General features: G+C 43.6%; 1 protein-coding gene across 6 annotated transcripts; it reads left to right on the plus strand.

Moving 5' to 3' along the window:
- Positions 1–1,107: 1,107 nt before the first annotated feature.
- On the plus strand, positions 1,108–25,910 carry LOC107319395 (hepatocyte nuclear factor 4-beta-like). 6 transcript variants are annotated; one of them, XM_032447041.1, is made up of 14 exons: positions 1,108–1,235; positions 3,677–3,901; positions 4,706–4,843; positions 5,288–5,447; positions 5,815–5,942; positions 11,829–12,033; positions 13,831–13,925; positions 19,265–19,371; positions 20,120–20,275; positions 20,622–20,709; positions 21,268–21,420; positions 23,131–23,367; positions 23,618–23,731; positions 24,340–25,910. In XM_032447041.1, exons 5-14 carry the CDS (start codon positions 5,828–5,830, stop codon positions 24,474–24,476), a joined length of 1,407 nt encoding a protein of 468 aa, XP_032302932.1. In that variant the 5' UTR covers positions 1,108–1,235; positions 3,677–3,901; positions 4,706–4,843; positions 5,288–5,447; positions 5,815–5,827; the 3' UTR covers positions 24,477–25,910. The 6 variants fall into 6 exon arrangements, with proteins under 6 accessions (XP_032302932.1, XP_032302934.1, XP_032302933.1 ...); XM_032447043.1 differs by having other exon boundaries at positions 3,677–3,825; XM_032447042.1 differs by lacking the exon at positions 5,288–5,447.
- The last annotated feature ends 1,102 nt before the right edge of the window (positions 25,911–27,012 follow it).

Raw genomic sequence — 27,012 nt, forward strand, 5'->3', positions numbered from 1 at the left:
ACAGATGATGATTCACATGAACACAGCCACAGGTCAGCTCGTGTTCTTGACTCTTCTCTTGAACTCAGCAAAATTCTATTGATTATTGTCCGATGTAATGAAAATGCAATATGTAGATGGAATCAGCAACTTACAGCCACAAAAAGTGCATCTAGGGGGAGATTTGAATCCTTGTGGTGGTAGAGTTGGCTCTAGATTTAATCATATAAGTCTTAAGATACAGAAGAAAACCATCAAAATAGCTAAACACCTTCAAAAACAGAGGTAGATATCTATAAGATGCAGGAAAAATACCTAAGAACTTCAAGACTAATTCTTGGAAATATGAAAAGTTTAATTTTAATAACATTAATTTGTTGGATTACATTGAAAATTACTTTACATGACAGGAAAGGTCTCATAGAATAATAAAGGCATCCCCTAAAATAGAAAGAGCAACAGTAACATAAAACACTCATCGTGCTTTCAGTGTGAAGTGAGAATTTGCACTCCTAATCTCCCACATTGGGTCTGGGGCCTGAATAGCGTTTCTGTTTTCCCTTCAGCTGACCTAATGACAGATCTGAAGAAGTGTCAACACTGCAACTGAAAAAGCTCGAAGCAGCAGGAATGTCGTTCGCAGGGGAGATGGGAGTCATAGCAAATACACTTTTCAGGGCTGGTTACTCCTGACTAATGGCATGCCGTTTTCAGCAAGTAAAGCCAAAACCTTGTCCACAGGCAGCAGCACGCTCCAGATGAGTCCCATGCCTACTCTGAGCAGCAGCAGATTAGGTAATGTTGCTTCCCTATGGCTGGCTCCTCTCTCCTGCCGTCAACCCTGATTCAGGCTTGTGTATTTGCTTTAGGTAGAGGCCAACATCACCCACGGCCAAGAAATCTAGCCTAGTTCATGATGGCTATATGCACTGTATGGCTGTGGTGAGGTATTGGAACAGGCTGCCCAGGGAGGTGGTGGGATCACCATCCCTGCAGGTCTTTAAGGAAAAGACAGACATAGCACTGAATGACATGGATAGTGAGCAGGGTGACAATGGTTTGATGGTCGGACTAGATGGTCTTTGTGACCTTTTCCAGCCTTAATGATTCTGTGTTCTCTATTGTCAGGAGCGAATTCATCTTTTGTGACTTTATCTTCTGAAAGAAATAGCGGAAGAACAGAAATTCAATCTGCTGCATGGAGGTATCAAATGTTTTCTGTGATGTGTTCGCCAGAAAGAGACAGGTTTGCAAAGGTAGGTACAGTCCAAGATACTCTGTGTAGACTGTGAAATCTGATTTTACTCAAGTGTCCATAACAGGAGATATATTTCCAAGATACGAATGGCCTGTGGCTACGTGAAGACATCTGCAAATCCAGACTTTATTCCCAGTGGGAGTTTCTCAACAGATCTGAAGGTCAGATTGTTTCATTTAGATATCTAAATGAGTACTTAGCACTTCTGAAGTTCTGGAGTTGGCCAAAAGAACCATAGCCAAGAATGAAAGTGATATGAACTTGGAAAGAAAAAACTACCAAGTTAACCTTTGTTTGCTGAAAGAATATGAAACATCTCAGATTTATTTCCCAAATCCAGCTCAGGTTTCATCTGTGTTGGACAGTTAGTACGTCATAGAAGTAACTGGGAATTCCATGAATCCACTGACTTGTCTGGCAGCGGAGTGTTTGTGATGTATGCTGTCAAAAAAAAGATCCTAAAGGAATTGTTTTAGCGTAGTGATCAAAGTTTGCTTACCTTTCAGTTTTACCCCACAATTGATGCCTTCCATGTCACTGTTCCTTCTTCGCAGAAGGCATCCTCCTACACGATGTGTGATATTATCCTATGTCCATCACAGCATTGTTCATCACATCTAGGTCCATCATGGGGACTTTAATAGGGCTGGTTGGTGAATGCCATCCTTCCTGTAGATGCTATCAAGTAGTTTTGAAGAAAAGTATATGCCCTAACTCAGGCTTTGTTCACTACCACAGGATGTGACTCATTGGCTGACCATTGGCCCTACACTAGAAATGTGGTCTGTCTCTAAACAACCCCAAATTTATTGGGTTTGAACATCAAAGGATCTCTGTCATGTCCATGGGTTTCTGGCAGGGGATGAAATGAATGTTAATACAAAATGGCCACCAAGCCAAGCCCAAAATTTATTGAGGGTTCTGGCAAACTTTTTCTGGGTGAATGTGTAGGTTTCTTGGCTGATTACCATTAACTTCAAAGCAAACGGTATTAACTGGGGGCTACAGCATTCAGAGATTGTCTTAAGAACTGAGTGACCTGCCCATTGGGCTGTGTGGAGCCCATCATCCCCAAATGAGGATTGAAAATTTGCACTGTGAAGGAGGGAAACCTTGGGGAGACTCCTCTGCACATCCTCCTCCAAATGTGTTGAAAGAATAAGAAAACAGCAACTTCATCCCAATAACTGTCAACTTTAAACCTCGTGAGCATCCTCTATGGTCTGTTCATCCCTGCAACCTTCAGTTTAGGCTGTGGTGACACTGACAGTCCCAGGGTTTCTGCTGTCCAGATTTTTAAACACACAGTGATTAAGTTACCTTGATGATTTTTGGAAAAGCAGCCCCTCACTATACAGTCAAAAACTCAGTGCCATGAAACTGTTCATCATAATAAGAAATACTTATTATATAAGTGCAAGGATACAAGTCAAGAGAAATTCTACTATATCTTGTGTTAACTCTACCACAAGTAAGATGTGCTGTCATATACCATAAGAAAGGAGGGAACTGATCTAGCAGACATCTGGTCTGGATGAATTTGTCATGTGTGAACTTGTAATCATATGCTAATGATATGATTTCACACTGTTTACAATCCCAGCAGCATGCTGTTTCTAATTATACTTTAGTCAGAGAAAAGGCCTTACTGGCTTCAGTCTTTCAGTTGTTGTTTGTGCCCAGCCACCCTGTCTCCAGATATGTAACATTACACCTACCATCACTTCTGGTACTGAAGAACCACCCAAGTGTTGGTGAATTCATACTCACAAACCCTTGAAAGGGAAGGAGAGAATATAATTATTGACACTTTTCAAGTGGAGAAATTGGTGATAGGGGTTTTCAACGTGTTTCTAAGAACAAAGGCAGAAAACTCTCAAACTTTTAAGCCAAAAGCCTACACACATCTCCCAATGCTTACATTGCCAAAGAAATGCTGCTTCTGACAGAGTGTTCTTGTTAGTTTGTATTCTTACCTCATTAGCCAAGGATTTCTTATTATTATTTTCTGTACTTCATCTTGTAAGCTCTCCCAAAAGCATCTGATTTTATGCCTAGGAATAAGTGTGTTGTCTCGTGGCGACCATGTGTTTGCTAGAGCTTGCCCTCTGTCCTTGCTGCCGTGCATATCATACAATTAAACTCAGTCCTGGCCTTGTATTGATAGCAGCTGTACCTCAGAAAGTGAAGCAAGAAAATGAGGAGAGGAAAAAAGAAGAAACTGCTCACCCCTCAGCAAACTTTCAGTATTCTTCAGGGCTGGTGGTGTGGTTTGGAACAGGGTGCTGACATCTGTTCATAGTGGATAGAAAAGTGGCATTGAATCACTCCAACACCACCCTCCATAACAAAGTCAGTCCTGATTACCAGCATGGCTGTGACATTGAGAGTCTGGTTCCAAACTGTGAATTTTGATCTATAACCTTTTCTCTTTCCCAGTGCCCTTTTCTTGCTCCCAGAACAGAAAGTGCTTAAACACATCCTCAACTGCCAAGCTTTCTTTGGAAAAGAGCCGTAACTCTGTATCTTCGTACTAAGAAACTGAGAACATTGAGGCATTTCTAATCCTACCAACTGTTGATATCAAGGTAGGAACCCCAACATCATCTCTCTGCGTCTTGGATGCCCGAAAGCGTGGTGAATGCATATACAACTATTTCAGTGGTGAGTAACCCATTCAAAGCCCACCAGACCTGCAGGAATCTGAGTCTCCTTTCTTGGCTGTAACAGTAGCAGAGTGCTGAGAATCAGGCAGGACTGTGCCCATAGCTCAGTTCGAAAAGATGTGCCAAATTAGTAGGCATAATCAAGAATGACATGTGTATGTTTGGTGGCCCTGCTTGGCAGGGGGGTTGGAGCTGCATGATCCTTGAGGTCCCTTCCAACCCGGGTCATTCTGTGATTCTATGATTCTGTGATTGAATAAGAGGCAAGAACGACTAATCAGATGCTAACTTAGCTGATGCTGGCATTACTGAAAGCCTGGGGACATAGTCCAAGGATAAAAACATAACGTCTTATCTAACCAAGGAGTCATTTGTGCACCACTGGTTACAACATGTACTTAAAAAAGGAAAGAAGGAAAAAAAATATATCTATGGCACATGAAATTATTTTATGCCCCAGAAATGATAAGAAAGGAAAGGTAAGTGTTCCTGCACCCAATCTTTATAGGGGAAAAGCCCATCTAGAGTTAACCCATTGCAAAGTCTACTGTAGGTCCCCAGGATGTGGACAAACCTTGACTGCCCACATGTAAAATGAAGACTGTGTAGATAAAATCAAATTGTGTGTATCTAATACATTTTAAAACTCAGTTTTGGCATATTTCTTGCTATTTGGAGTTTGCTAGGATACACGGGGCCGCCCTGAGCTGTGGTTCAGTGAGAGTTCAGGCCGTCTGGCAACCTCGTTTTCTGGCAACGCACTTCCCTGTTTCTCAAGACTTCTTTTCTCTAAATTCAACAGGATGTTGAACTGTATCTCACAGAACAGCTCATGGAAGGGAAGGGCTCTCTGACACACAACAACGTCACCAGAGAGGGAACTGTAAGGTCCAGGAAGGCATCTGGAGGATGAAACCAGAAGTAAACCAACCACTTCAAGGTACAGTTCTGGGGGAAATTCATGGCCATGTTTTATTTTCAGTCCTTTGTGCTACATCTCACAGTGAAATAAACTTTTATGCATGATTTGTTAAGTTAAAAACCCAACAGCACAATCCCTGGGGAAAAGCTGGACTTGTACTTCCATAACGCGGGCCTTTCCCAAGGATAGGAAAACATAAGTCAACGTGAAATGAAGCACCACACATCTGTGAGGGAGTCTGCCTGGTTCTTTCCATCCTTTTCCATTTCCATCATTTGCCATCACATGAAATCTTCTGCCCCAGCAACTTGCAACTGCAGCTCAGTGGGAGTTCTGAGAAATTGGGCTGCCCGGAGCCAGGAGGATGGAGAAACAGGACTGGTGGGAGAAATTACCTCTCCTCTGTGGGGCAGGGTGAAAGCATTCATCTGGCTGTAATGATCCCTCATTTTCCCCTTCCAGTCGTACCTTGGGATGTGGTCCATGTTCTCTTGGCAATGCCTCAAGCTCTGAACACCGATCTATTTTAATGGTCATCAGCCAGTGGTGGCACTGACTCATGGATTCAGCAGCTTCAAGTGACATCACTTCATCTTTTCCCAAGGGCCGGTAGCCAAGCAAGGTGACATTGCAGTGGCACAGGAAAAGCAGTGCATATGTGAACGCCTCTCTGCAGCCCTTTTCAAAATGTTTGCTCAGGAACAGCCATAAACTGGGCTGTATTGACCCAAAGATGCAATCCAAGTCGTTTGAGTCTAGGCCTTATCTATGTCATATTATCAGGACTGAGAGCGCAGATGCACCCCGGGAAGGGAGGGGACTGTGAGCAAGAAGGAAAGGTTTCGTCCCTTCTCTGCTGGCATGGGGAGGGGACTGTGGGCAGAGCTGGGTAATGATTTGTCACGGCAAGGGCTGGGGTGTCTCTCTTTTGCAGAGAGAAAACTTGGCCGTGATTGACAGTGGGGCTGTTTTTGCCGCTTCCCTTGCAGTTGACAAGTAATAATGAAGCTGTGTCAGTCCATCATGGACATGGATATGCCAGATTACGTCGACTCCTTGGACTCCTCATATACCATGCTAGAATTTGAAAACCTTCGGGTTCTTCCAAACAACACGGGTGAGATTTCTGTTCGCTTCCTCTGTAATAACCGCTACCGCCTTTGTTAAAAAGCTGAAAGCCTAGGGCAGGCAGGTAGGAGGTGTGGGGCAAAGGGTGAAGAGGCAATATTTAAGCAGCTGACCTTCCAACTTCGGTTGCATCGGCATTTATATTTGGTCTGAAATGGGACGGCTTCACTTTCTAGTCCTTTTGGGGTTACTCCTGTCCTTGGTGTGTGAAGCATCATGTCCTGAAGAGCCCACAAGATATTGCAAATGCCAGTGGAGCTCTTGATGGCATACCGTGCATTTGTCTCCCTAGGTGACTAATACAAAAAGTTATTATAAATATTTCTTCCTTAAAATTTATGTTTCACTCATATATGGCTTGGGTTCATATTTAACTATTGGGAAAAAAAGATACCATCTGCATGGCTATTCACACAATACACTGTGTGTCTGATATAACTCGTTCATAGGTACATAGATGTAAAAGCAGTATTCAAAGGATCACTTGACTTGTTTTTTAGCTTGGTATCAAGATTGGCTAAAAGCTTTTAGGGCACATGAAGAATATGATTGGGATTCATGAAGTTTTATATAGAAGAACTTTCACTTTGTTCACAGAATTAGAGCATATTGTGTGATATTTGGGATTTGAACAGTCAAAGGCAGTCTAAATTAAAGAAAACACTATTCTATGACATTAATTCTTCACTGCCTGAAAAGCAGAGGACATTTAAGTCATGCAGCATAAAATCAAACATGTAACTGAGATTCTAATGTTAGCGATGCCTTTGGAGATTTTTGGCCATATTTCATTTAACTTGTTAAGAAGCTTAGTGAAATGGAGATGGGATTTTTATGGTCTCACATTTTCTTATTAGTTGACTCCTCATAAAAAAATAATTAACATTTCTAAAGGGCTATCATCTACAACATTAAATGTTTGGAATTATTATAGTGAGACATGGAATATGACAGGAGAAAAATGAAGTTAAAAGGCCTGAAGAATTTTGAATTGACAATTAACATCAGGAAGAGTTATTTCTGTCCCCAAATAGGATCATTCTTCTTAGCATTTTTTCTCTCTCCCCTTTATTTTTTGCCAGATAGAGATCTTATTTCTTTCTTTTGTGGAAAGGTTTTGAGACACTGCCCTACTTCAAAAATGACATTTAACGCAGATATTTCACTTTATCTGAACAGCAAGATACTTTTTACTTTTATGAGTGGTATAAATTTCCTCAAAATTTAATATATTTTTGCAAGTTAACTACCAAAACCTGCTAGGGGATCTTTATGTTTTTTCATTCAGTAGAACTGACAGGCTGAGTCTTTCTGAAGTTTATCTAGATCAGTGTTGGGTTATTTGTTTAGCTGTTAATGAGTAACTGGTTCTCTCAGGAACTAGCTGTTTTGAAATTAGCTTGTTTGTCTTGGGTAAGTGTCCTCTTCTACAGTTTGTGAAAATAACTTGAAAAAAGTCCATGCTTGGAAATATACTGCTAACCAACCAAGTCATCTCCAGTAGATAACTCAAAACTAAAGTTCGTAGAGATTCAGAAACATTTTAGAATTGTTAGAATCAAGAAATAATCTCCTTTTGTATAGTTTAAAAAATGTAATGGGTTTGTTTTAAACCAAATCTACCTCACTGAGTGAAATTATTCTGTATTTCATTTACTAAACTGAACTGCAATTTTATTGTGCATATAAACTTGAACAGGATAGGGTGCCACACGAACCTTAATGGTATCAGAACCACTGCTTACATTCTGAGTGATGTGAAAGTGAAAAATAGATTGTTTTCAAATAAGGCAATTTGTTCTTAAAAACAACTCTTTTCTTCTTTGGAATGTTATTTCATCAAAAATTGGTGTTGATTGATGATGTGGAGTGATTTGTCGGCTAAGCTTTCTGATTCAGGAAGTTACAGTTCTGAGATGTGCCTAGATACAGTTTGGTTTTTCCAGCCCTAGGCATGTCATAATTTGCCGAACAGTAGTTCAAAATGAAGTGTAGAATCCATGATGGGAATAGAGGGGAAGTTTAAAAAACTATCTGTTTTAAATAGAAAGAAAAGCAAAAGGAAGTCAATAAATATAAAATAGGTGTTGTAACTGCAGAAATTTTCCCATTTGGTACAAACTTGTTTCCTTTACCTTGGCTGTTACTGCAAGCCATATTATCACTTTTTTTTTATGTGCTGCTAATACCCATTTCCTTATGCTCTTGTCAGAGTTGTCATCTTGCATAAAACGTGAAGCAATATTAAAATATTGCACTAATTCTTTAGTCAAATGTTGGTGAACATTTTCTCCCACTGCAGTGCTCATTTTCCTTTCTCAGCACTCAAACACCACTCTGAACCTTGTTGGTAAAACCCTGTTCTGGACCCCACTTCTCCCTGACCCAGCTCAAAGCATAAAAAAACCAACTAAGAACATTTGCCCATTAGGAAATGCAAATGATGTGTATCAGAACCACGAACCAAGACTGGCTTGGATTTCTGGGTGCATAGAAGGGAAGCACAGCTTCCCACAACCCATAGCTCACAAAAGACATGCAGCTGAAACTTCAGAGACAATCTTAATGAGGAGTCTGGCCACAACCACAGTTCTTCAGCTCAGCTCAGGACACAACCAGTGGCAAGATGAGTTATGGCCTTTGCTTGGAGAACATCCTCATCCACACCTTGCCAGTAGAAATTTCAGAGGTACTGTGTTAGCATGGGCTAGGAGTCGTTCTGTTGTATCACAGCAATTAAAATCTATATATGATTCATGTCAGAGCATCTCTCCTCTGGGTGGTGAGGATAATCACGAGCTTGGTTCAGATGACCAGCTACATTTGTTCATCTCAGTGCTGAATGCCAGGCAGCAACACCTCTGGAGAGGTACAATATATTCCATGGTGTGTTGAGCAGCTCCTTGGCTTGTGTCAATTAGAGCTTAAGGATACAACCTACAGTTTTCAGCTGATTTCACAGGAAAGCAGCAGTGATAGCATGGCTCCTGGCTTTCCTCAACCTTTCTTAGTAGTGATTAGTTATGGAAAAAGCCAGACATTCCCCAAATACTGAGTAGGTTTGAAAACCCCAACAAAAGTTACCGGATGCAAGCAATATTGTTTGTGTCCTTTCTGGTTTTCTGAGCTACTTCTTGTTAGGAACTGATGATTAACTGGATTTTGTAATTAAAATTAGTCATTATAAATAACATGTGCATGCCAACTTGTGGCTTTCTTTTATCTTTTAAAATTTCTATTCTCATCCAACTCAGCTGGACAGGACATGTGGACACCTAATAGGGAATGAACTATTAGCTATGCATCTGCCTGAACATACAGACACCCAACAGAATTGTAGCCTATGGCCTTGTTTGTGGTTTCATAGGTATAAAGGAGGACAAAATTTGGCTCCATAGGCCCTCACCTATTCAGAGCTGCTGGCTATGCCCCCAGTAGTACCCAGTTTAAGGCCAGAATATGATTTTCTTACTTAACACAGTTCCTCATATGTCTTACTCCCATACAGGGTACAAAACAACACCCTTTTCTCGTGAGCAAATGCTTTTCCAGCATCATTTTGCAATCTGGATCTAACTGAAGAATAGTCTATTTGAGAACCAAATTGTATGACATTGGCTCGATTCCTCTGAAGCCAGTAGAGAAAGCATGGGTGGAGCGAGGAGAAAATTGGCTTTCTTATCTTTATTCCTGTTATGCAATTTTTTGTTATTGGAATCCAGCACATTCGGTGTCTTTGTTTTTGGTCATATATTCCTTCAAAACAATAACAGATGAAGCAACAGATGCACAAATGTTTAGCAGTACAGCTACCTTTGAAGTATTCCAGTACAGCTTACTTAAGACCAAGTTATCAAATCAATGTTAAATATAGAATCAATTTTAAAAAGTCAGAAACATTGATTTGAATTACCATTTGTAATTGGTGTTGTAATTGGTGTTGTCATTTTAAAGTCTTGTGCTGCTCCCATCTCACTCCAACCTACTCGCTTGCTCACCTGTGTGTTAGAAGGTGAAATAGAGATGAAAAGGTCTTTCTCAGGATGCAAAAAGAAATATGACTTTTGCATTTGTGAAGTCTTGGCTAAAAATGTCTCCATTTCAGCCTTAGCTAACAAAACTCCCATTAATAGTAATAATAATAATAATAATCAAGCCTTATTGGCTTTTCGAAGGGGCTTTTTATTACAATCCTCATTGCATAGTAAATATTTTTGCTATAAATTTTTGATGTGTATTTACATACAAAAATAGCATTCTCTTGCTGTGTATTTATATATAAGTTGCACGAGGATAACCCAAAGATGTTTTTATGCATTTTGCATTAGAAAACATTCTCTAGACTGCCCACATCAAGTACCAATTCCTGCCCTTCAAGTAATTTTCTCATTTTTCTCATTGTTCATTACAACATCAGCTGAGCTGTTCTCCTTTTTGCCCAGCTCTCTTGTCCCAGAGCCTTCCTTAGGTCACTGTAGCACAAGATTGGCTCCTCTGGAGCAAAGAATGCACTCCCAGAGGAGTGATAAATTCACAGAACCCTCCTGCAGTGAGTGCTTAGGTCAGGACAGACTCCATAAACATTCCTTCTCTCAGCGAGATGTAAACACTGTCATCTGCATCTTCTCAGGTCTCTTTTTCACCCAAGCTCTGCCTTGAATTAGGAGGATTCAGAGGGCAGTGAGTCTGGTGGTTAAGGCCAAGGGAGAAGTTTAAAGGGGAACTTTCAGCAGTGTATACACACAGCACCGGCAGAGCTATTCCTGCCCCAAATGAGTGGGTGCAAACAGTGGGCATTCATATGACATAATTTTAGGTGCCAGATTTAGAAGGTCAATCCTCCTGCGCTCCTCTGTAACCAGTGGAATGTAATGTTCCCCTTCAGTGGGCAAAGCAGAGGAAGAACCACATTTAGGGTAACCAAAGTGACTCTTGTCTGAGCTTCTGTTTCTCTCTCCCAGTTGCAGAGGTGACCCCAAAGTGTCTTTCTTTCACCTCTATTGTGTGCATGAAGTAGTTCAGCTTTCCTGTTTCTTCTGTCTCTTCTCTGCTTTCTATTTATTCAAGCTAACAATGTTTTTCTTCCATTGCTTTTTGTGGCGCAGGCTTTTGACCATGTTCTTCAGGTGTCTAATTGGGGAGATGGCTCTCCAATTATCATATATATGTTAGGATATATCTCAAATCCAGATAAGGTTTCTCTGCATCTGGTCTCCCCAGAGCCTTCTCTTCAACCTGGAGAAAGAAGGCTTCAGGAAGACCTGAGGGTGGCTTTTCAGTATCTTAAGGAGCTGTAAGAAAGGAGGAGACAAACTCTTTAGCAGGGTCTGTTGTGATCGGACGAGGGGAAATGTTTCAGACTAAAAGAGGGGAGTTTTAGATAGGATACAGGGAAAAAGTTTTCTACAGTACAAGTGGTGAAGCACTAGAGGAATTTGCCCAAAGATGTGGTGGGTGCCCCATCCCTGAGGACACCCAAGGTCAGGTTGAATGGAGCTCTGGGCACCTGATGGAGCTGTAGGTGTCCCTGTTCATTGCAAGGGAGTTGGACCAGATGGCCTTTAAAGATCTCTTCCAACTCAAATGATTCTATGATTTCCCAAGAAAAGTAGCAGTAATTGTTCAGTTCTCATGAGCACAATGTGTTATAAGCTTTAAAGTCTCTCTGCTCACTGAGGCTAAGAGAAATACCGGTATCCAGACACAAAGCCAACTGAGCTAATGCCAGATGGGGCTGAGAACAGCATGGCTTCCGTCTGGAGGTTTCATCATCAACACGTACAGTGTGTGCACTTGCAGGTATGGGGCAGGCTCAGTGCATGATTCATCTGTCAAAAACCAACCTGCTGTCTGTTGATTCTGGTTTCCATCACAGAGGAGGCTAATGGGCGCTGTTCAATGCCCGCAGAGACTATCACAGCTGAATCAGCCAACACCAACCTGCTCAACAACGGCATTGGCTCCCTTTGCTCCATCTGTGGAGACCGAGCAACTGGAAAACATTATGGAGCTTCCAGCTGTGATGGATGCAAAGGTTTCTTCAGGAGGAGCGTCCGCAAGAACCACGTGTATTCCTGCAGGTACCTGCCCACTCTATGAGATTTAAATGCAATTTATTGATACTGTAAGTAAGTGGGGTGGTGATCAAGTTGTACATTGAGCTCCCCCCACCCCCCCATGCCCTGTGTTGAATTACTGTGATGTGAATGCTGACAATAATGTTGCAGTTTAGCTTGTGGTCAGAAGATATGGAGCTAAGGAGTAAGCTATGATGTCCTATCTTATCTTGGATGCTGGCACCTTTTATGACACTGTGCAGTCTGTTTTCTGAGTTCATGCCATCATGGTGTGAATCAGGGGAGACTTAGAGTCGTGAGGCTTGTGTAAGCGTATGGCCTCTGGATGTGGGGTGACACCACAACCTCACCACAAAGCAGCAAGGTAAAGTCAAGGGGTAAAAAGCACCAAAGCTTCAGAGATTTCTTTTCAAAGTCTTGTTTTTCCTGGTAACAATAGAAAAGCAACAAGCATCCAAGAACCTGTCACTTTCAGACTCACCACAGCTTCTCCATCTTTGTTTTCAGACCCGCTAAACTCTGTATGCTGACATATCTCTGATAATTTTACAATTATTCTGAGAATGTAGCATGGACCAGTGATGATTCACCACCACTTTGGCACATAGGTATATATTGGAGAGATTTTTTTTCCAGGAGGATGCTATAAATTATAAAGCAGCTATCTAGGTTGGCCTTGGAAAAAAATGATGTTTATTTTAGCACAGGAGGAAGAGAAAATAATTCGAACCCACCCTCAACCTTTTAATCTGTAATTAAAACCTGGAAGTTTTCTTTCTGTTCCAGAGTTCTTTCTCCTTTAAAGGAGTTCCGTATTTTTTGTAATGCAAGTTGCTCTTGTTGTCAGAATGCTTTTGGGATACTTATCAGTCCAGGTCACAGCAGCCACAAAAGACACTCAATCTGATATCAGCCTCCACCTGCCCATCCCATGCACTGTGGGATCCTGTCAGGAGGACTGAATAGCTACTACTGATTTCTTTGAAATTTGGCTCTTTCTCTCCTGGGAGTATAATTGTTGTCCCTCCCCAGGAATCGATGAATCACTGTGACATTTGGCAGCCTGGGGAGTTGCAGTGTGTAAGCCAAGCAAATGGTAAATGCTCGCCTGTCTGTGAATCCTTATTTGGTGAGCCGTGCTGTATTTAGCCCAGCTCAAAGCTCTGTTGTTTATCACAAACTTGAATTCCTTGGAAAGTCTTCGGGCTTTTGTACCTTTGGCTTTTTACCAGCCTGGGAATGTGCCTCAGCTTTTACAACCTAATGATGGCCCCGGAACAACCCACAGTGCCTCCTCCCTGTGCAACAGATTCCTCTTCCATCCCTTCACCCATAGTGGCCTGGCCATCGCTGGGATGTTTCTCTATCATCTCCTGTTGAGGTAAAGAGGAACATGGAGGCCACTTACCTCAAAAGCAGACTATAGACACAAAAGGGTTTGTGGGCCATGGTGTATTTATTCTCTGCAAAGTAAAACAACGTTAACGAGCTGGTCCAAGCTGGACACCTGATAACCATCTGAAAATGGGAGATGGAGACCCACACTCAGCCAACCACCAGCCCAACTTGTGTCACCATCATACTTCAACAGCCAAAACTATCACAGTCCTTATGGGATAGGCAGTCTGAAATTGCTGCTTTCCAAGCTGGCAGTGGGAAGATGGGGAGTGGGACCAAGCCAGCGCTGGTTCCAGCCATTCCCTGCAAGGCCTTTGACTCCTCAGTGAGTCCTGGGATTGGGGCTGCTCAGGGTGAGCAGGGCACAAGCCACGTTGTTCCATCTTTCCCATCTCCTTCCAGGTTCAGCCGACAGTGTGTGATAGACAAAGACAAGAGGAACCAGTGCAGGTACTGCAGGCTGAAGAAATGCTTCAGAGCCGGCATGAAGAAGGAAGGTAGGTGTGAGGAGGCTGCTCCATCTGTGGGAGGTGGAGGAAGGAAGCAGCAGCTCTCATCTGAGCTGATGCTGTGTTCCTCAGTGAGAGGGTTCTTGTTGCATCTGAAAACCTCATTTTCCATCTCTTCAGATGGGAATTTCAGCTATAGTCTTGTGCCAATATCCACACATCCCGGGAGGCTTCTCTCTTTAGGTGATTCAATACTGGGAAAGGGATTGCCACCAAATTTGCCCCTTACCTAAAGGGTGAAATCACAATTCCACAGAAACCAATGGGAAATGTTTCACTCGTTTCTGGTAATTCATAAGGTTTCACCAGTGATGACAAGAACCTCTTTCTAAATCCCTGACCATCTGTTTTCCTGGAGAACGGGGTGTCTTGCAATTTGGGATAGGTCATGGATGTAGCTAAAATGCCTGCTGGTTTAGTTTAGGAGAAATGGAGTGAATACACAGCTGGGAAAAAAATGGAGTCCTCAAAGTAATATTAACTAACCAAAGCTGATCTCAGTTCTAGATGAGGACTGAGCCAATCACCAGTGCAGCAAACTCCATAGTTTGGGAAGGCTGAAATCTGGTTATCAGCTCTTTCATTTGAAGCTTGATTTTTATTGGTTTTATGGTAAAAGTTATAAAACCTTGGCTCATTCCTTCGTTATTGATTGCAGCTCGATGCGCGATGACTCATTCTAAGTTCCACATCGCCACATTCCTTGAAACTTATTTTATGAGTGCATGGTCAGTGCGTGCTTACAAACTGCTCGTGTGTTTGGTACAAAAGGTTTTAAAGCACCTTGAGCAACTGCTTAGTAGGAATTAGCCGAGCTGACCAGAGCTGTATCCAAAACACGTGTGCAGAACTCAGAAAGAAGTTTTCTTGCACAATTATGTGTACAAAAAGAACGCTGTTGTTTGCTTTAGGTTGGTTCTGGATTAATATTAAACAGTACCGTGAAGCATAAGGGAAGAAGAGAAGCCGTGTCTTGGGATAGAGCAGCATCGGGATGATAAAAGTGTTTATAGAATTGTTCCAGTGGTATGCACCAATTTGTGCCAGATCCACGACACTCACACTCAGTGTGTCAAGTTGTCCCAGCTCTGGCTCGCAGCACTTTGACACTTGTTCTCTGGCACATCATTTTTCAACCAGCTCACGTAACAGCAATCAGACTTTCCAGGGTGTGGTAACAGCACTATTTATTCACCATAGAGGGGGAAAAAAGATGGAAACGATCCTTTTCCCAGCCTGGGTGTGACAATACACCTGGGGTGTGGCAGTGGGGTTATGTCACTTTGCCTGCTCCTATGGCTGGTTCTATGCTGACCTGCTGCTCCATGGCGTGGTGTGTAGCACTGGAAAACTTGCTGTTCTCTACATGTCCTCAGCCTGGCAGAACTAATGGATAAGCTGGAACTTTGGATCCAGTGTGATTTTTTCTTCTTTTCTAATCTTTTTGTGCTGTAAGACATGATGTGACACTTTTGAATCTTTTTCTCCTTGTTTCCATGTTGGAACAACTCTATTGGATATGAGATTGGATATTAGTGGTGGAATGGCAATTTCTGCCCAAAGGAGAAGCTGTATGACGCTAAAGCTTGACCTCTCTATAGGGGCAGGTGCATGGCTGTCTGAGCACTCTGTATTTGAATCTGCTTCTTGAAAAGATGTCCCACACTTGAGCCTGATACCTCTAGTGAGAAATTTTGGCAAAGGAACACCCAAAATATCCAGCCACTGCTTGTGCCATGAGAAGGGATCCAGGTTTCGCCATCACCAGCGAGAGTAAAGAAGGGCCAACACATGAGTCTTGTGGAAAATAGCCTCCAGATTTCCTAGAAATTAGCTCACTTAGGAACACTCCTACCCCTATCACATTTTTTTTTCGTATCAATAACTCACTTTAAAAAGTAAACACTCATTGAAGTTGGGACAAACTGTGAGGGAAAGACTTGCTCGAATGCTCTCCAGATCTCAGATAGTTGTAGATCTACTCCCTTTCTCTTGCTGTGTGGTGAAGGTCAGGGCAGTGCCGTGGGGCAGTCAATGTGCGCTCTGACATCTCCATCCCTTTCATGTCTTTTCTGGCTGCTCTCTCTACTTCCTTCTCTTTGCACAGAAGAAGGTTCGATCTCTATTGTTTCACACAATACTACCAGACAGGTTTTTGGCCAGTAAACCATCTATGAACAAGGTGTGCACCTAATATTAAACACCCCCCAAAACTATTTTTAGCAGCTATTTGTCACCATGCTCAACCTTGAGCAAATTAGTAGGCTGTGATTTCTCAAATGAGCCCGGCCACCCCGCTCACGTGGAGCTGAGCTAATAACCTTGGTGCCTTTTGAAATGTCCAACACCGCACTGTCAGGATGCAGTTTGCTGGTGAAGAAAGAGGTTAATATTTAACCTCTTGTCCCCTTTAAAGAAATTTATGAATGTACATGAGCTCCTCTGGTTTTATGCAGAAGTAAAAAGAATGATTGCTACCCCTGTGCAGTGGGAGGATCTGAAGCTGTTATTTATTTATTCTTGTTAGATCAGACAGGTTTATAGGATGGTTTTGTTTGCACTTCATACCTTTTTGTGTTTGCATGTCTTTTCTACCAACCTGTAGAATTCTAGGACTGCAGCACATTGCAAAGGGAGATGGAAAAGGTAAAGGACCTCCCCAGCACTGTGATGGCCATAAACCACCCCTCAGCATGTGAAAGGATTAAATGTTCATGTACCATTGGCTTTTATGTGCAAATAAAATATACCACCCCTACAAAATCCAAGATAGTATGGGGAAAATAAATGTTTTGTGCATAGAAATTAATCTAGCAGAAAGGAGTGAATCTGTCAGCAGAGATGAACACACTCTGAGCTCCAATGGGGCACTCAGAGCTCCTCCTCCTGCTGTCCCCTTGTATGCTGCTCATTTATTAGCACAATGCCAACCCAATTGGCATTAAATAGAGATAGTTTAGCAGGGTGGTTATGGCATCTCCCATGTAGGCAGGTGGCAAAGGAGAGCTTTAATATCTGCAGTTCCTATGGAAAGTTACTGGTTTGCTGCTGTTCCCTTCATATCAGTGCCTGTGCCCATATGTATTGGATTCTCCAGAGGTTCCTTGTCACGTGCTCTGTACCGATGTGGCAAGGCAGCAAGGACAAAATGTTTGGGAAACGTGGGATTGTTGCAATCCCACAAACACACCACTGTTTGCCCAAGAGCCGCAGCGAGTGCTCCGCACGCCAGCATCCTCAGTGTGCTCATGGCAGAAAGGCCTGGGTTTGCTCTGAGTATGGAAACGTCAGATGGAGGAGATGTTTGTTTTCTCTTCTGCTTCCCACAGGCTGGAACATGTGGTGAATTCCTTGGAGGGAGATGCGGGCATCGTTCTGCCCTCCCTCCAAGTTCCCTGGGGAGAAGTGGAGGTCAGAGACACGCTATCCTCAGCCAACAGCATCACAGGGACATTTTCCCAGTGACGTCTCCTTGTGTGGGGTTGCAGGGGTTCTTCTCATCCCTGGCACCCATCTGCCTGTAGGGATCCTGAGCTATTTGGGGTCATGGAGCGGAGCCATGTACGTCTTGTGCATCGTGGTTGGATATTAGGAAAAAGTACTCTATGGATGAGAGATTAGGCACTGGCACAGGCTGCCCAGGGAGGTGGCAGAGTCACCATCCCTGGAGGTGTTCCAGAACCATGGTGGGGTTGGGTTGGGGATCTTGGTGGTCTTCTGCAACCTGAATGATTCTATAATTCTGTGAGCTATGTGTGGTCCCTCAGCCATCAGTTTGATTTAGGTCTTTCCATTCATTGGCTTTGGAAACCAGAGCAGTGAATTGAGGACAGCATGAGAGAAAAAGGATGGGGAGTGAGGCTTGCTGGGTAAATACTGGAAATAGTGGAGTTTTAGTCCTTTCTTACTGTCAGCAAAGCCAAGATCACATTCAAGCCAGATCACCTTCTGCACAGTGATGCCTCACCACCGTGACCTACCCCTTCCCTTTTACAAGCACAATAATTATGGCAATATAATTACCACATAGCAATAAATTATTTTTGTGGCAGGTAAAACATTAACTCCCTTTTGTATCTAATTCCACAGCATCTTGGGTACTTTCAGTGACAACGCCCAAATCACCTTGAGAAACTCAGCCAGAACATCCACTTACACTTGAGATTGAGCTTATCAGGGCATGAGGAAAGCACTGAAATATGTGCCATAAAAGGCACCAGAAGAATAACAAGCTGGAGGCTCTTAAAGGAGTCTGTCATAGGGGAGAAGGAGAGGTTTGTGGGACCAATGTCATTGTGTTGATCGATTAATAAGGAAGAATTGTCTTGTCTTGGGAGTGGGTAAAAAGATCCTATTCATTCCAAGGAGAGCACCTGCTATGGAGCCAGTTGTGAGAGATAGGAAAGGGTTGTCTTTGGGTTGGCTTCTTTCTGTTCGAAGCTGGATGCTGTCTGGTGTATTGAAAAAAAGCTGTGAAGGGTTAATCTGTTCTGAAGGTTAATTATGGCTTATAGATGTATTTCCAGTAACCACTCGTCTTTCTTTAAATCCCCTTTTAACTGCCTCAGACTGAAGAGGCTCCACTGCTACATGTGTGTGCAGAGTACCTCTTCCAAATGGACTCCACCAAAGGTGGCTTTGAGGTGTAAAACCCCCAAATGGCTCTGATGTCTCAGCCCTGGCAGCCCCGTGTCCAGCCCACCCTGTTCAACTACCAGCAAAGCTGAGTGCCAGATCCTGGAAAACAAACATCAGGCTTCGGCCCATCATGGGAAATATTGATTCTGCTGCTGCTGCTGCCTGTTTTCTGCCCTTTCACTTTGTTGGCCTCTCATCAGGGACCGGTTAGGAACACAGATAAGAGGTTTGAGCTGAGCTGACAAAAGAAGCCCATAAACCAGGCAGCTTCCCATCCCGTCCTATGTGGCAAATGGTGCGCACGGCTCCTTCACCTGAAGAAATGTGTCCTGAACAAAGAATCACATTAAGGCTGGAAAAGACCTCCAAGATCCCCCAGCCAACCCTAACCCACCCCAGCACACCCATAACTGTGTCCCTCAGTGTCACATCTCCATGATTCTGGGACATCTCCAGGGATGGAAATCCCTCAACCTCCCTGGGCAGCCTGTACAGGTCCATCACTGCTCTTTCAAGAGAAGAAATCTTTCCTAATATCCAACCTGAAGGGAACCTCAGATGGAAGCAATGGGGTGAGCAGGGCCGAGAGGAGGCTTTAATGGGGAGCAGTGGGTTGAATTGAAGAAGTTGCTTATCTTCTGAGCTTCTTTAATGAGGAGACTTCTCCTGTTCTCTGGCTCTCATTGCAGCGGTGCAGAATGAGCGCGACAGGATCAGCATCCGCAGGAGCAGCTATGAGGACAATGGCTCACTGTCCATCAGTGTGCTCACCCAGGCTGAAGCAATGGCACAGCAGGTAGGAGGCTCAGGGACAACCCCGCTACAAAACACAGCCTTTGGGATGTGAGATTCAGAGCTGCACGTCTGAGGGATGCCCCAGGTCCCCTCTGCCCCCACCTCAATTATTGCTGCACCCCAAAAGCTCCCTGAAGTTCAGGTAGAAGTTCAGCCCTCGTTGCTGCACAAAGTGTCGTCCTGGCCAGAATGAAATGTTCCCATTTTGGTCAGTTACATCTTTTATTTGTTACTCCTTTTGTTTTATTACCAGGGAGGAAAAAATGCTGTCTTAAGCAGGCACTGATTGCTTTCTGGTTTCACAATGGATTCCTCCCTGAGTGTCCTTTAAATTATTATGCAAATCGCCTCTCACCACAGAGGCATACGGTCCAGATGTTGCAGATTACATGCAACAATGCATCCATTTCCTTTGCAAAAATCATTCCATTTTAACTGTCTCCCCACCATGCAGCTCTTTAGAGATCAGACTGGGTGGATTTCGTCCCAGACACCCACCTCGGGGGGGTCATTTTGTGCATCTTGCTGGTTTGCTGTGAGCCTCAGTGCTGTAAGAACGGGGACACAAAACAGGCAGTGAAGGAGGCAGGGATGGGACGTGGTGCTGGGACCGAGCACCACCTCGTGGTGCTTTGCCTGGGGAACAAATGTGCAGCCATTGCAACGGGGGAAAGATAAAGGCAAGAGAGTGGGGATAACTACTTTGAGTGATATTGTGCTGATCTGAGTGTGCCTTGCTTCTCTTCTAGTATTTGCCACTGAGCCCCGTGCACAGCGCAGATATAGCAATGAAGAAAGTGGCGACCATCAACGATGTGTGTGAGTCCATGAAGCAGCAGCTGCTGGTGCTGGTGGAGTGGGCCAAGTACATCCCTGCATTCTGTGAGCTGCCGTTGGATGACCAGGTGATGGGCAAACACCTTTCCCTGCAGTGCTGCTGCTTTCTGTGCTCATTCTCGGCCATACTTTGCAATGGGGAAATCTGGCATCAATATATTAATATGCAGAGCAATAAACTGGCAAGAGATACAGAATAATAAAGGACAAAGACAACAAGTTCAGTAGCCTAAAAGCCCCCAAAATACAACTGATGACTCTGGTGTGATCACACAGGGTGCCAGTTTTCCCCTTTACTGAAACATGTTAGATGAGTATAAATGCCGTTTATTTCCTAAGAACTCAAACCATCCCTGTTTTTTGCTCTTTGAGTTGAAGTTCTATTAAGACCTCTCTCTTCTGTGCTGTCTGCAGGTCGCCTTGCTCAGAGCCCATGCAGGGGAACACCTTCTCCTTGGGGTAGCCAAGCGGTCCATACCCTACACCGACTTTCTATTATTAGGTAAAGTACTGAAGGCACTCCTGCTTTTATTATCTACACACACAGAACCTGGATAGGTCACTGCACATCTGACTCAGGATTAAGTGCTCAAGGAGGCCTCTGGAGAAGAGTAGAAAGGGAGAGGCAAATACACTGTGACCTTTTGTAGAGTCATTAATGTTGGAAAAGACCACTATGATCATCTTCTACACCTGTGCTCTTATGCTTTGAAACTGTGGTTTGGAAAACCTCAGTATTAAGTGGGATCTCAAACACTTGTGTCTTGGTTTTGTAACAGGTTGCCAGTGAGGTATTTGGGCATTGGTGCTGAAAACTGTAAACCAGGGCAGAATATGGAACGAAACTGAGTATGGTATTAATGCACTGATATGTGCAAAACTAAGGACCAAAGAGTCAGATCCACACCTTGCTTCTCCATTGTGAATCTGGGTGTGAATATCTGTGCTGCAACTCTGCTCTGCATGGCAGCAGGACTATCTGGCAGCCCAGGTCTGGATAACTGATGGGTGAGACCATTTCTGCAGTGCATTCAACGTTGAATTTCTCCCTTGTCCCCAGGGAATGACTTCATCATCCCAATGCACTGTCCAGAGCTAGAAATCGCTCGTGTGGCCACCAGGATCTTAGATGAGCTGGTGAAGCCTTTGAGGGACATCCAGATAGATGACAATGAGTACGCATGCCTTAAAGCCATCATCTTCTTTGATCCAGGTATGTGACTTTCCTGCTTACAGGGGCAAGCACAGAGCTCGAGGAGATGTTGTGTTATAAGAGGATATGGGAAATGGGCAGTGGGTGTGGAAACACAGCTCTTCCTTCTGCCTTTGCATTCCTAAGAGCAACTCTGATAGCCAGGCTGAAAACCCCTTGGCAACAGCTCTGCATTTCACCCTATTCCTGAACACTTTGCTATTTAGCATGTGGTAACTCCAGCCAGATGTGCAAGTCTCAGCAGAATTCAGAGGAGTTTTGCTCCTTCTGTAGGTGGCGTCAGGAAAGCCCATTAATCTGAAATGAAAGAGATGCCTATCGAGGACATATATGCTCATATTGAATTATGCATTAGCTGAATTAGTCGGCTGAGCATCAGTTTGAAGCGCCCGTCAGAGTTCTGAGATGAGAATTAAAAACCACAGAGAGCTGTGGACTGTTCAGGGCACTGAGTACTCAGAAACATCAAGGATGTCTGTTAATGGATCTTGCTGGCAGCCAGCACCAGTGAGGGCAGACCAGGGAGGAGAGCAGGGAAACGTGAAGCAAAGAAAAACCTGCTTTGCATCATCCCTATATTATCATTCTACAACCATCCCACTCACGTTCCCCCCAAACAAATGCCTACAGCAAGCACACTGTCCCCTCAGTAGAACATTCAGCTTTAGGTGTATTGCCCTGTAGCTTGGAGGAGAGGAGGAGGAACAATTCCAAACAGAGAGCGACGCCCATTTGTGTTTGGCATCCATTAGCATGGAAAATTAGATTACCATCTTCCATCAATCATTTCTTGCTATGGTCTCTGATTTGAAATCAAGATACAGGAGTTCTACAAACATCATGAACTTTGGCTTGCCAAAGTGCCTGATGCAAACCTTGATGTATAGGGACGGTGTTATCGTGTTGTTAGACAAATTACCTCCTTAGCTGATTGGTATCTCAATTGAGCTTTAGATCATTGCAATAATGAGGAACTGTGATTTCATCTGAAAGAAAAAAGTGCCAAGTTCTATGGAAGCAAAATTCAAAGTAGGCTTATCCATGGAGTTTCATATTGACAAACAATAACTTGCTAACCACTTTATTTAATCTCTTGGCATGATGATCCCTAGGATGTAGTGCTTGGCCACTCTTTGTAGACTGAAGGAACTGGTCCAGTAGCCAGAAATTTCTACTTTAGGTTGCAAGGAAAATCAAGAACGGAAAACTGTGCATTGTGCACCTCAACATACCTTGAACATTTACTTGATTAAGCAAAACTAGACCAGCAGTCCATGGAAAACAGAGTGGCTGTGGGACAGAGACAGGAAATCAAGAGAAGAACCTGGTGCTAGAGCTCGTGTATTTAAACAGATAAGCTCTAAACCCACACAGATTTAGTGACAAGAGTTGAAACTCAAAATGCATGGGTGAAAGTCTCAGCAGTTTGCAGGACAAATACAAATCAGTTTCTAAATCCTCCCTGTTCATTTATACACCCAGATACATCCATCTGAATTAAGCTCTTCCTATTTGCACTGAAATAGCCTTTTCCATCTGATATATGAAGCAGTGACAGTGAACAACTGTCAGATAAACCTGCACACAGAGATAATTGTCAGAGAGTAAATTCTGTGTCAGCCTTTTCCCTCCCTGGAGCGTAGTTGCCAGAGTAACACTTCTTGGCTACAAGGGTCATCAATTAACTTCATTTCTTCTACTCCTCCCTAGATTGCAAAGGTCTGAGTGAGCCTGGGAAGGTGAAGAACATGCGTTTCCAGGTCCAGGTCAACTTGGAAGACTACATCAATGACCGTCAATATGATTCCCGGGGCAGGTTCAGCGACATCCTCCTGCTGCTGCCCCCTTTGCAGAGCATCACCTGGCAGATGATCGAGCAGGTCCAGTTCATCAAGCTCTTTGGTGTGGCAAGGATCGACAGCTTGCTGCAGGAGATGCTGCTGGGAGGTAGGAGAGTGAAATACGCACACAGATGAACAGTGTGGTTGGTTATTAGCTGAAACCCCAACCATTTGGGAGCAAAAGGGCTAAAAGCAGAGAGCAAGGGCAGGAAGGAAGCAAAGAGGAGCCAAGACATTAACTCCCACCCACAGAGGTCTCCTATATTCCCTGAAGAAAGAGCCTTGTGCCTTGTACCATCTGGCTTCTCAGTAATGATGTGAAGAATAATGTCTTTCTTTTCCCGATTACATCGCAGGAAACACCATTGATGTCCAGTACCAGTCAGGACCTCCCAGTCTCAACCTGGACCCGCTGCCAGGACACGTCCTCCCAGGCAACATGAGCTCTGTGATTCACGCTGTCCCAGACCGTATGTGCCCATTTTTGTTTGCTATTAGTGTCAGCGTAATGAAGGGAGTGGGAGGGAGAAAGGATTAAGAAGGCAGAATTAGGTTTATTGATCTATTTAAGCATCACACTGAATCTGAGTCCACACCACCTCTTGTCAACTTCTTTTACTATGAAGTCTGGAGATAGCACATTTTGCTGTTTCTCAGCCATATAATTATACGCCATGTTTTCTAGCTTTTTTCTTTTTTAAGGTCATCTTGCACATGGGAAATTAGAGAGATGCTGATAGAGAAACATTATGTTCTGTAAAAGAAGTCCAGCTGCCAGCAGGTTGAGCTATCTTCTAAGAGTAGAAGGATTAAAAAGCAATTAGGGGCAAGCATTTACTAAGGGCAGAATAGTGGAAAGAGGTGATATGTGCCTGTCAGTCCCTCTGTGCCTCATTGCAACCCAGGAAAAAAGGATGTGCCTGAACTTGGGATTGCTCCCCTATGCCCCACTACGTGCCCCCCCCCCCCCAGGCTTCTGCTCTTTGGTTCATAGGATGGTCTGCTGATTTTATTTGGGCACTGCTTCACTGAACTACATCCAAGTCCATTTTAATTCTGTCTCTTTTCTCTCCCACAGCATCTCCTGAACCATCCCTTCCATCTCCTTCTACAAGCACAGGCAGCGAAGACTATAAACTAGGCTCTAGTGCAGGGCCCAGCACCGTAGCACAGCTCTTACCTCAGACAATGATACCCAAGCAAGAGATTTTATAGGGAGAGGTAGAAGGAGAAGCTGGGAGCAATGTGGGAGCCATGCAGAATGTGAACCGGGTCCTTTCTTTTTGCAGAGGCAAAGCACAGCAATCCCCTGCCTGCCACCGGACCTGGGGGTCACGCTCTTCCCTGTCAGTGAGTAAAGCAGAGGGCACCAAGCTGCAGCAGGAGCCTCAGCACGGGTCATCCCACAGCTCATCCCACTGATCTCACCCTCATTTCACACGTGATTGGGGTTAATGCTCGTCTCGGTAGGACCAAGACTGTAAGCTCTTCAGAGCAGGCCTTGATTGCATTTGGTATCACATAGCTCCCTGTGATCACAACTCTTCTGAAGGCTCTGGTCGCTGTCATCATAAAAACAAACACCTGATGCAGCTCCTGTTAATTGGCAATGAGTACAGCCTGCATCGAATTATCAGTATGGAAAGGTCTATCCCCATTAAAAATGTAATTACACTCCTAATTCTTCTGCCGCAAATTAAGCTTTAGGAAGAATGGAGTCCATCCACAAGTCATTTTCATCCTCTACCTTACTGGAATATCCATCTAAAACCACTCAAGAGACAGCAGCGAGGAGCTCTGCATCTGACTATTGGTCTGGCAAAACAAGGAGCAGTAAGCTCAAGAAACCACATCTAACCATGGCACTACTTAAAACAATACCAGTAGATGACTGTACAGCCTCAAACGTTCCTGAAGCACAGTCACTGGTACCGTGTGTGTTTGTTTAAATTGAACATTGCTAGAAAGTAGGCTCCTTGATTTCTATAGAGTTCCTTTCTGTAAAGCCCAAGGACATCCATCAGCCAGCTCTCGAAGCATTAAGAGGGACTCATACTGAAATGCTGTGTGCAGTGGGGAATCCTGTTCTTGCACAGCACATTGAGCTGTCAGCCCACAAGCACGGACCCCTGCCCATCACAATGCTGAGATGACGGTGCCCAGCAAAGGCTTTGTGAGGCTCATGAAGCACTCTGAGATCCTCGGATGGAGTACACTGCAGAAATGCAACCTCATTGAAAAAGGAAGAGCAGACAAACCTGCCCCAAGGGAATGTTACTTTGTACTCCGGTTATTTCTCACTGCTTGGGAAGCCATTTCAGAGCTACCACTCTGCAGTACAACAGAGGTCTGAAAACCACTGAAGACTGGGTTGATTCCACCCAGCACCTCGATGTTTTCCTTTTCTAATGCCTACAATGAATCTGACCTGATATTACATGCTGATAACTTTGATTTGACACAGCTACAGCTGGAAAACAAATTCCACTGCAAGCATTCCTGCTGCATCCGTTCTTGTGTAACATTGCTTCCAGTTCCTCCATCACGTAAACTGCATTGCTTTTCTACAAATTAAACATACATTTGTACTCATTAATGGTAAGAAAATAAATCTAGTGGAAATAAACTCCATGTGGTTCACGGTTCTTTAAATGACATCTTGCCTTTCTAGTTTAATTCCAAGTCTTCAACGTTCTCTGTTGATTTCTGTGATGCAAATGCCTTAGGGATTATGCACCCATAACATAAGCAAAAGAATCATCTATGCCTGCAAAACACAGCATCCTCTTGAGATCAATACAATTAGCAACTTTAAGATACTAATTAATAGAAGAAAATAAAGCTGACCTGGCACAAATAGGTAACAGATTCAGGTTTCAGTACTGGTTAGTCTGGTAAAGGCTTCAGAGTAACAATAATGTGTTGTCTTACGACAGGCCTGTATTTAGGGCCTGATCAGAGTCACAGCAAAAGTCTTTCTGGCATCTCTATGTCAAAAGCCACCCCTAAATTAATCCCAGGTTGCTGGAAGGAGCATGTTTAATTTGGAGCAGCGTCAGCCACTGCTTAGTATAGACACAGCTTACAAACCAAAGGATGCAGCACCATTACCCTGAAAAGAAGTGCTATGTATGGGACAGAAGTTAATCAGCTTTAAGACTTCAATTAATTACTTTATTTCTTTCTTGACATTAAAAAAATTACAACGTAACAAGGGTTTGAAAAGCCAAGTAAACCTGATTTCACACACGCACACACTTGCTAAGTCACAGAGTTCATCCGTTTGAAGAGATATTCTCTGATTTTCATCAGGGTATTTTTATTAAACATTATACACATTGAGAGCCTCATGACAAAGCCAGACACATTGTTTCTCCCAGCATTGAAGATGTGCAACTGAATATGCAAAGATTCTTGTGGAACTTCTGCTTCCCCCCCCTTCAGCTGTGTGAGATGTAGCTTTGTTCAACTGGCTACAATTTCAATAGCAGAAACTATCCAGCCTTACACACCATCTCCCCCAGCAAAGTGAACTTACTACACAGTATTGCACAGCTCCATCCGCAGGGTCATTGGTAACAAAGGGACCCTTTGGTAAGTTCAACTCACACAGTGGTATAAAACCTGATGAATTCTGATGCTGCAGACAGCTACAAAGAAATGGAGAAGCAGGTCACTGAAGAAAGGAAGTATAACTTCTGTGGTAAGTAAACTTAACTAACATAAGATTCTTGAGCACACTGAACTGCTT

Source organism: Coturnix japonica, chromosome 11 (genome assembly GCF_001577835.2).
Source record: "Coturnix japonica isolate 7356 chromosome 11, Coturnix japonica 2.1, whole genome shotgun sequence".
Lineage (NCBI taxonomy): Eukaryota > Metazoa > Chordata > Aves > Galliformes > Phasianidae > Coturnix > Coturnix japonica.

What these genes read in the sequence shown, in the direction of transcription:
- LOC107319395 (XM_032447041.1), top strand. Translation starts at nt 5,828, where the DNA reads ATGAAGCTGTGTCAGTCCATCATGGACATGGATATGCCAGATTACGTC. An exon ending in AGCTGCCGTTGGATGACCAG is followed by an intron (nt 20,276 to 20,621) that starts GTGATGGGCAAA and finishes TGCTGTCTGCAG; the next exon opens with GTCGCCTTGCTCAGAGCCCA. An exon ending in GCAGGAGATGCTGCTGGGAG is followed by an intron (nt 23,368 to 23,617) that starts GTAGGAGAGTGA and finishes ATTACATCGCAG; the next exon opens with GAAACACCATTGATGTCCAG.